Source organism: Vespa velutina, chromosome 7 (assembly GCF_912470025.1).
Source record: "Vespa velutina chromosome 7, iVesVel2.1, whole genome shotgun sequence".
NCBI lineage: Eukaryota > Metazoa > Arthropoda > Insecta > Hymenoptera > Vespidae > Vespa > Vespa velutina.
In genome coordinates, this window is record NC_062194.1 from 7,253,307 (window position 1) to 7,264,488 (window position 11,182).

General features: G+C 34.7%; 1 protein-coding gene across 1 annotated transcript; it reads left to right on the forward strand.

Annotated features, from left to right (window-relative positions):
• The first annotated feature begins 2,348 nt into the window (after positions 1-2,348).
• Positions 2,349-4,828, forward strand: LOC124950620. Its single transcript, XM_047497579.1, has 6 exons — positions 2,349-2,445; positions 2,545-2,881; positions 2,944-3,954; positions 4,015-4,198; positions 4,298-4,406; positions 4,515-4,828. Exons 1-6 carry the CDS (start codon positions 2,349-2,351, stop codon positions 4,589-4,591), a joined length of 1,815 nt encoding a protein of 604 aa, XP_047353535.1. The 3' UTR covers positions 4,592-4,828.
• The last annotated feature ends 6,354 nt before the right edge of the window (positions 4,829-11,182 follow it).

Genomic DNA, 11,182 nt, shown 5'->3' on the forward strand with positions numbered 1-11,182 from the left:
GATATTCGCGTATTAGAGCACCTAAAATAATTGATGTTTATTATTATATACTATAAATTAAATGTAATAAAATATATATTTATGCATGTTGGGGTTCTAATGCTTTATTTTTTTACGGTTTAGTATGTTTATATTAATAATAATATTAAGGATTCTGGTTCTAAGGTGAACTTATTTTTACGGATAATTTAAGAACAAAAATGCAACTCATTCAATTATCTGGCATCTAATAAATAAGATAGTTTAAAAAGCATGTATATATTAAGTTTATTTACAAATAAATGCCTTTGTTTATAAAACGAAATATATTTATGGATTAATACAATAGTTTCTTCAATATAATACAAGATGTTAATATTGAATGTAACATAGTATTGATTATAAAGTACATATACTTCGTATATAAATAGGATGTATAAATTATGCGTGGAAATTATAAAGATTTAATCATATAGATATAATTTTTTTAAAACTTTTTCAAGATATTTCTAAGATAATTAATAAAGAATTTTCGCTTTTTTTCACGAATGGTTAAGGATAAAGTCATGGTTGATGAACCTTCGATCGACTATGACCAGATCGAAAAAAGGTTCATTAATGGCTACTAATTAATATGTTATTTTATCTTCACATGCAAAACTTCCACCTGGTGAAACCACTGGTAACATGTTATTATTTGATATGATATGTATTCTATCGCTAATAATATAAAGCTAATAGCTGCTTAAACAGAAATTTTGAATTCAAATAATTGTTTATAATATTTAAGAATATTCAAGTATTAATTCATTTTATTCAATAAAAAGTAGTTTAAGTTTAGACATTAAGCCAATTATTTTATAATTAATAGCAGTGAAAGAAGAATGGAATTCAATCAGCTAGAAGATATGTTTCATTATAAGGTATTATTAATTTTAATAAACAAAGAAGAAATAAACATTTTTTCTATCAAAAGTTCTACTTCTTAGATTAACTTGTTTTTAAGGTTATTTTAAGACAAGAATGACATATCGGTTAATTATCTGTCACTTAGTAATTAAAATAGTTTAAAAAGCCTGGTTATATATTCGATATCGAGTTGATTCATGAATGAGTGTCATTAATTGTAAAATGGCATTTAATTATGAATTACTTATGTTACTTAACTTTTAAATCTCTAACTTTAAATTTATCAATAAACAATATATTAATTATAAATGTAACATAGTAGTGATCATAAAATACATGTACTTTGTATATTTCTAGGATATACAAATTGTATATAAAAATTATGTCAATTAATTATGTTACGATAGTTGCGTAGAATTATTAAAAAATTTTTTGAATAATTAGTAAAAAATTCAAGCTTTGTCCCACATGTAGGTTAAGATAAAGTCTCGGTTGATGAACCTTGGATCGGTTATGATCGGGTCGATAAAAGATTATTTAAACGATTAATTAGTATATTATTTCAACCCGTGGATTTCCACATGCAACAACTTCTACTTGATGAGATCTGGATCGGTATAATTGCTATCTATCGAAATCTAATTATAAACACAAGTACTACCGGGCGAATGATTATATGTTTCAATCGGTTTTCATAATATTGTTCTTCTAATTGTGCTTAAATATTATACTATCTACATTACATATTATTGATAATACTTCAGTAGATAAATAAACAGATCAGATAAAATTATATAAAATAATTTTTTCAAGAAACACACTGCAAATGTTTAAATTCAAATGATTTCGGATAATACAATTTTTTTTCTATGTGATATTTTTATTAGTAAACAAACATTGAACGTTTTCATTATTAAATATTTAAAAACGATGACATAGAAAAATTTATTTAACTATTCGTATAAAAAGTTTGAAACATATTAAAGATAATAATTTTGTCTTGATAAATACAAAATAAAAAGAAATCAATATAAAAAAACAATAAAACGTGACGGGATGATGGGAAGAGGATGATGAAATGTGATTATTTTAAATCTTCCTTTATTATTAATATTACACGATTATTTTAAATACTACACGATGATCGTTTTGTTCCAATATGATGAAGAAAGTTGATGAAAATAAAAAATTATAGATACAGTGGAGTATATTTTAATAATGGATTATATTTATTTAAATAAATCGATTGTTCGATAATCGAAATACAATTGTGTCCGATTTGAGCCAATTTTATATCATTCGTTATTTTTCAAAAATATAAGTGAAAAAATGTTTTAAGATTTTTGGTGTGTATTTTCGAATAGATATATATATATACTTTTTTTTTTTCATATAAAATATATAAAATTTGAAATGTGATGACGATATACATGTACACACGCGATTAACAAGGAAGATAAATGCCCGGAGTTTGCGCACGTTGTCGTCGCGAAGTTTATTTCGCGGAGGAAAGATTGGCTCTTGGAAAAGTTTGGCATACGTTGTGTTTCTCTTGCCGTAAGTTACATCGATTTATATTACAAATAAAAGTATTTTTTTTTTTGAGTTTTTTCTTTTCGTCTTATCGTCTCCTAACCTATTTTTAATCGTTTACAGTCAACTGTCGAAAGTTGTTGGACAGTTGTACAGTGTCGACGCATCGTGGTGAATTATTTTGTCGAAATTGTTACTCCCGACTTTTTCCAAGCATTTTACGTTCCACGAAGGAGAACAATTTAAAAATTGAAAAAGAAATCAAAACGTTTCCTCGCTCAACGATCCTAAATCCATCGATCTCTGTTAAGGATTCCACTTGTTGTCATTGCTGTTGTTACTGCGCCACTGAAGATTCTCCGATCGGTGAAGTATCGTCGATAAACAACAAAGATTATCATTTGAAGAAGCATAGTAGACTACGTGGAGGTGGGGAAGAAGAGGAAAAATCGCAATCGAGGTATATAATTTGCAATAGTGTAAACTAATTTAACTGATAGCATATCAGAATTCATTTGGAAGTATAATAGTTCACTTAAATGTGAAAATGAAGATCGTAAGTGCAGGTATTTCCAGTACGGAAGGAAATAATAAAAATCCAATCAACGTGTCGTCAACGCCACGTCCTTGTCTACGATTATCGGCTCGCCGTGTGTCTTTCTGCGAAAATAAAAACACTGTTGATCGTCGTCGTGATATGCAGAATGATCGAAAAGTATTTTTGGACGATAGAAATCTTGATGATTGTTCGAAAGCAGATATTCTAACTATACGTTCCTCCGAGGATCTAAGAAAAGCCGATCAGGATTTAAACGATGAAGATTTAAATTATTCCGATATCGGTGGAACAACGCAAACACCATGCCACGATAACGATCTCATTGACAAAGATAACGAAAATAATATTGACAAGGATATGACAAATTGTATTCATAGAAATCTTCAAGATTCTTCAAACAATATTCAAGATAAAAATGATAATGATGACGATCGTATGAGAGGAGGTCACGGAGGAAAAAATTGTCGTAAATCGAGAAAAGCGGAAGGTTGTTGCGCTAATATACCGATTAACGAAGAATGCGGATGTTTTTCTTGCCAGAATCCAGATAACAGAGGTTGCTGTTACCGTAAACGACTTATAGAATTCGAATCATGTCCTCCTAAGGAATGCGATCCTTGTATTGACGATAATAAATGTTTATCTTGTGCCGATAAAAGAGGTTGTTGTCCACCCGCGGGATGTAGACCAATTTGTAGGAAACCTAGGAGAAATTGTTGTTCACCTTGTAAAGGAGAATTGCCAAGTTGTGGTGGTGGGGGATGTTGTGGTAGTGGTTGTCGGGGTGGATGCGGTAAACCTGGTCAAACTTGTATGCCAGCTCGACAATGTTTGATTCCACCTTGCCGACTATTTCCTCCGTGTATCGAAACATCCTGCTCATCACCGCGACCTTTCCTTTCGGCTTCACCCTGTCGTCGACCACCTAGTCGAGGAGAATGTTGCATGGGAGGCGGTGGCCCGAGCTACTGCCGGTAAGAGAACGTATGTACCGACCTCCTACCTCTAAAAATGATTTTCAAACGTCTGCGTAGGTCAAGAAGTCCACCATGCCGCACCATTATTAACGGAGATTGTTGTTGCGACAATGTTACCTGCTACGATACCGACGGAATTGATTCTTGTTGCAAGGCCAAGCTACCTCCAGGATGTGAATGCCTAGGTGGTGGTCTGGACTGTCAACGTTGCGGACGAAAGGTGTACCAAGCTGAAATGCAGGTGATGTGATTTGAACTTGATCTTAAAAAAATAAAAAAAGAATGGACGAGTGATCTTGCATTTCTTAATAATTTATATTTATTGATATCATTTTTTAAGATCGCATCTGGTGTGCCGTATCACAACATTTGCTTCAGTTGTTTCTGTTGTCGTAAACCGCTCGAACCTTTGACATATCAAGAAAATTGTGGGGAGATTTATTGTAAACGTTAGTTAGTTAAATGATAAGATCTGTAACTCTTTTTAATTTCTGATATAATATATATATACATACATATATATATTTTTTTATTCTCCCCTTTTGTCTCTATGGTAGAATGCTACATCAGAAATTTCGGACCGCAAGGATACGGTTACGGTATGGGAGCTGGCGCGCTGCAGACCCCAATGTGAAGCAATAATATCGGAGAAAATATGCAAAAACACAATGTTATTCTACTTCGATTTACAAATATCCACAAATATTTGTATGGATACTTCTATTTATTTTCATAACGAATGTTATGGCGGATATTGTTTTATCGTATCGTACGATCATTTTTTAATCCATCTTACATGGAAGAGCGTACATCTTTTACAATCTTGCTTTATTGTACGATGTTTTTCATTTATAACATTAAATATTATTTCTCTTAATGGTTTATTATATTCGAAAGTATTATCTTAATTTTTGTTTAATATTTTACAAGGAAAAGCTATTATATCGTCTTAGTTTCTTTCTTTCTTTCTTTTTTTCTTCGATGATCTCTTTAGATTGCGTGAGAATAAGTGTATGAGGTAAAAAAAGGGGTGCGAAAGGATTTCTAAGAAAGCGACGATAAGAGCCGATCGAAAGCCGGAACGAGATGACGCGAATGGACCAGAGAACGAGATAACGAGAATTACGATAAAATGAGGAAGAAAGATCGGTCAGAAAGAACCTCTCCCTCACTCTACTTCTCCTTCCCTCTCCCCTGGTAATTACTATGAAAGGAGAAATGGAAGAAGAATGAACGAAGAAATAAAGAAGAAGAAGGAGAGAATTACGTGGAAAGGATGGCGTTACGATTTGAAAGTGAGACGAAGGGAGGAAAAGAGGAACGATCGGTTGTGAGATCGAGAAAAGGACGAAAAGCGAAGTTTGCGATAGTGTGAGAGAGAAAGTGAGGCGAAAAGGAGAGGAAGAAAAAGAAAGAGAGAGAGAGAGAGAGAGAGAGAGAGAGAGAAAGAGAGAAGATGGATATAGAGAAGGAAAAGGAGAGGGTAAAAGAGAAAAGCCGGGTTTGCGAAATAGAGAGAGAGACATAGGAAGAAAGAGTGAGTGGTTGGTTTATTGAGTCCCTCTCCTCCCTCCTTGGATTGTGGAATGAGGAACGTAAGCGACGCGAGCGGAGGTTGGGGTAGGGGAGAGGAGGGGGCGTTTATATAGCTTTCAAGCGCAGAAGCTTAATCTAATTTCAAATATAAATCTGTTCTCTCTCTCTCACTCTCTGTCTCTCTCTGTCTCTCTCTCTCTCTCTCTCTCTTTCTTTCTTTCTCTCTCTCTATCTCGCTTTCCTTTCTCTTCTGCTTTCTCTACGTAAGCCCTACCTAGTACCGTATAGCAACGTGCTCGACGGCTTACATTACCAGACCAGCTACGAATAATCTCTTTTGCTTTTCCCATTAACGTTACGAGACGTAAAAACGAGCTTACCTGCGTACAATAGCCCCAGAATTTAGGGTTCCATTTTCGAGATACGAACTCGATATACACGATCCTATCGAAAATATTAGTACATCGTGTTTTGCGTTCGATTGAAAAAGTAATTTTCGCAAATTGTGCCTTTATTTTGTTTTTATTTTCTTTTTTTTTTTTCTACAAAAGAAAGAAAAAATAAAAACAAAGCAGATAGAATTTTTTAAGGCAATTTACAATTTGTCGTCTGTGGAGGTTCACGGGATATTCGCTCAGGGCGTATAATGCACACGCAAAAAAAATGTTTCGGAGAGAGCTTTCAGGCGACTGGTCCGGTCGCGTGGGCAACGTTGAAATATTCGGGAATAGAGAAAATCGAGGAAATATCCTTTCGGTTTGGCAAACGTTTTCGCTTGGTCTTTTGTATTTGGTCGTTCGTTTCGAAACGGTATGAAAATCAATTATTTCGTTAATTCGTGCGTTACATTGGCTGTCACGGTGGCATCACTGTGAGCGACATCGGCCCAAGGCACCATTTTTTAATTCCAAATGTCGTTCTACCCTTTGCAAGCGTATTTCCACTTGGTACGTGCGCACGCCATTTTTAGTCCTTATCCATCGATCTGACGGCTATCTAACCGATGACTTTCGCGTTATTCGTTATCTCTCGTCAAAATCTTATCGGCCAGCGATTATACAGTAGAAAATCGTTATAATGATTTGTATTGACGCGAATACGTTTTATTTTCGTTGCGAGACATTCTATTAACTAACTTATCTTGTTTTCATTACAATGCCTTTATTATTTACGGTTATACGGATAAACGTATACATTGGTAGAAATGAAATGCGAAATAAATCGCCAATATTTGGACGTTTCGAAAGTGCATTGAACAAAAGCAAAAGCCAAAAAAATTTTAGGGAACGATTCGTGCCGATTCGACGACTTAAATTTCACTAGGTTAAAATTAATGTCGGTCGTTTGTCAAAGGCTGATACGTCGCTGGTGTAAGGACGAAAAGTCTAAAAGGGGAGCATACACAAAACGGCAGACCCCAAAACGCCCCTTAACAGTGTCACAACATGTTCTCGCCGTCGGGACGTTTATCGACGATGTGCTAAAAGGAATGATATTAATAGAGAGCCTTATGAATTAGCCATTTTTGTGGATCTGCAGGTAGGCCGATCGTACCTTATGTACTCTTCAATATATTCCAATTCTTGATGAGAATGTAAATATAAAATGGTTGATTTTCTTTCTGTTTTCTTTTTCTTTTTTTCTTATTATTCTTTTTTTTTGATTTAACTGATAGCTAGGCATACGTTTGGTTTTATAAGAGAAAAATGAATAATTGATTTTACACTTCGCAATCGGATTATGGCTCTTATCCTGTGTGACCAATTGACGGACATGCAGACGCTACCGTTGAAAATTTCCTGTCTGCATTCCAAATGTATTTCAGTGGTCCGCCGTGAAAGGGGTCCCCGTCTGTTTGAAATCTATGCAATGAGATCAACCCCCAAATGACGCTTGGCGAATCAGTAAGTATTTAAAGGACTCTAATAACGAGCATAAACGAGAGATCCATTATGTTAGGATCGCATAAATTCTATTCCCTCGAAAGTTACGGTCAAGATTATCTCTTTCATTGACGTTTAAAACTTTTTAGTGTGATCGCGATTCAAACACAGATAAAAGATATTAATTGTTAACGAATTTGAAACTGCTCGAATATCTTGATATCCTACATATTTAGTGAAAACGTAGGATATAATAATATAAATGTTAATAATAATAATAATGATAATAACAATACGTCCAACGAGATTTTCGTCGCACGAATAGCAGTGAGTACGTTTAATTTGCATCGTATAAATCGTGTTTCCGGTCGAGCACGCAACGCAAACACGCGTTACGTTTACCCTCTCGGTCCCTCGCTAACAGTTCTGCTCTAGGATGGTAGAAAGAGAGAAAGATAGAGAGGTACAGAGAGAGAGAGAGAGAGAGAGAGAGAGAGAGATGTGCGTTTTGCACGTTGCATCGTATTGTAACTTTGATAATTTATGATTCGATAAATAAATCAGACCTCGTTTTATCCCATAGACCCTCTCGGCCGTATACACGAGCACACTTGTAAGATGATTTTGGGGGTTACGCCCAGTTATCTCCGAGGTCCAAGAGGGGAGCTCACCCCTTCTTCTCTATTTCAGTTGCTAAACACTTTTCTATTTGTGCATGCGTGTTCCTTGTGTGTTGAGATAGGATCGACCTGTCCTTTGAATTCCTCGAGTCAACTACGTTTTCAAAGATATGTTACACACAATATATATGTATATATATATATATAACAATATGTAAATATATATATGTATATATATATGTATATATTTACAATATATATATATATATATATATATATATATAAATATATATGTATATATATGCATGTATATACGTATGTATGTATGTATGTATGTATGTATGTATGTATGTATGTATGTATGTATGTATGTATGTATGTACGTATATATCTATGTATATATGTATGTATACGTAGAAATTATAGTTGCGAAGAAATTTATAGAAATTTGTTTGGTGAAAACGATCGATAGAGGAAATCGATATACCTTGATAAAATATTTATTTTCCATATTCATTACATCTCGATAGTCACGAGTCAATTGCATCGTTGTTTACCGTAACGGACCATGTGTTTCATGATCGTCGGTAAGATGGGCACGCTGAATATTCAATTTTTGTCTCTGTGCTTTAAATAACGAAATATTTTGGTGATAAATCGAACGGTCTCGTTCAAAGTTTTTAAATATACGGAAGTTGTTTCAAAAAAAAGAAGAGAGAGAGAGATAGAGAGAGAGAGAGAGAGAGAGAAAAAGTAAAAAAAATGCGATTTATTCCAATAATAGTTTTCCATTCAGTTTAGAACGATTCAAGTGATATTTTTTTTCTCAGTTCGTTTCCCGAACTCCGTGCACGGTGGCAGAAATCGCTCGCAGAAACTTATATAACGATAGATTTTCTAAAGGAGAAATAAATAGACGAGTAAATCGTGGACCAAAATTTACGAGCGGTCCCGGTGCGCTATAGTCTCGGGGTACGAACTCAAACCTATTTCCCTCGGCATTTTTATTATTTTCTGATAGCATGTTTACGAGGATGGATGGATGGATGAAAGAGAATTTTATGAGACAAGTATAGCCTTTAGATTAGGTATTGGTGATCATTCTGTGACATAATTCTTTTTAGAATCGTTTGATATAATTTGACGTAGTATTATTTAATAAACTTTCTTTCTTTCATTCTACATTACATTTTAATTATTATTAAGATAAGGAGATTAAAAAAAAGTTTACTTACTTGATTAAATTTAAACTTTAATTCATCTTCTCTTTCGTACGACAAATGTTTTATCCAACATGGAGTATCGCAGTGTCGAGAGTGAACTAGTTTTATAGAAGGAGAAGAACGTTTCGGAACTTGTAGCCGGTTATAGCTGTACGATCGAAAAAGGGGTTTAACGCGCGAAACGAGAGGGAAAGAAAGAGAAAGAAAAAGAAAAAGAGAGAAAGAGAGAGAGAGAGAGAGAAAAATATATAAAATAAAATCAGAACGGTGTCATATGCGCCTGCTTGCATGATAAATGTAGTGATTTAAAATCGAAATTTCTCTTTTCGTGTGCACGAATCCCGACGTTTGACTAATGGTTCCGCATTAACTATTGGAGCATTATAGAACGGCGCGTTGAAATTTTGAAAAATACATTTACCCCGACAAGAGATTAATATTTTCAAGCTCTATCTGCTTCGTTGCATGTTCCTCGAGAGAGTTACGTGTCCCGAGAAACTATTCTCGGAACATTAACGATGTTTTTTCAAATGTGTTCATAGGGAATAAAAAAAAAGGAAAAAAGAAAAAAAAAGAGAAATTCATACTTACAGATAAAAAGACTTTTGAATAAAACAGACGGAGTTTCATGTCTTGTATTGTAAGAAAAGAAAATGTCGTGAGTTAGGAATAAAAGACAACCCTTTCGAAGTTCAAGTCGAGTAGGACAAAAGCGAAGAAGAGTATCGAGATCACCCGTACGAAACGAAGTTGGGTTGACACCTAGGGCATCTAACCACCCGGCCTATTGTGAACGAATCGGGGTGGCTCGACCGATGGGCTGTGCTTTACCGAGCGTAAAATATCGCCATTCTCTAACCCATAATAGTTACCGTGTTCTTTGGCGTCACTCCTTTTATGTTGTACAAAGCATAGTGAAACCATGAAAGGTGGACGACGAGCAATTCTAAAGCAAAATGTAGAATTCCTTCGAAGTTAAATATTCGATTAAGTTCAACTACGAAGTATCGTATCGATCGACAAAATCATTTTCTATTTATTTCTACGTCGAAAGAAAAGATACAAATCTATAAATCGTATTAAGCGATACGACGAAGAGTTTTAATGGAATGGACTTATCGATTTGGATTCCGCGAAATGCGGAAATAGTACGAAAAGAAAAGAAAAAGAAAAGAAATGAAAAAGAAGAAGAGAAAGTAAAGTCGAGTTAGAGGGTGAGAAACCGAAGGGTAAATCGCTTCGGGAATAATTGCTATGTAAGGGTGATAGAAAAGGCAGATGGAAGCTGACAAAGAAAGAAAAAGAGAAAGAAGTGTGATAGGAACGGAAGCTGCGTGACAGAATGATAATAATCTCTCTCGAGCGTTTCTCTTTCATTTCGCTTTATTATCATATTATTAAAAAAATCTCCGTGAAATGTTATTAAAATCGCTTAAACGCCGCGTGCCACGGGCCCACACCATTGTCCTCCAATTTAATAATATTAAGCGCGAACTTTTTAGGGGTGGTCAAAAGGAAGGATGAGACACGCGATGGGATCGTCACCTCCCTACTATTGTCACCGGTGATACCGGGTGGTGATCCCTCGAACTTATAACTTTTGGCGTGACCATTTCGAACGGTACTCACTTTATTTTCTTTCTTTTTCTTTTTATTTTTGACGATTAACAAACGCGGCACTTTTTCATAATTCGTATGCTTCGAGATAATATGGAAGACCTTCGAAATATAAGAATTATTCTATTGCTTGTTGGTATTATCGAATATCGAAATACACTTAGACGTTTGTAAGATCGCAATGATATTGATCGAAGCAAACAAAGATCGACATTTTGGTTCACCAGGTGCGAGAAGACGCGAAATCGTTTACGAAGCGAAACGGTGATCGAGCAGGCATTTGGCAAGAAACTCCGAGAATAATAACGACACTGGCAGTTCGAAGTAGAACGAATTGACGTCATTA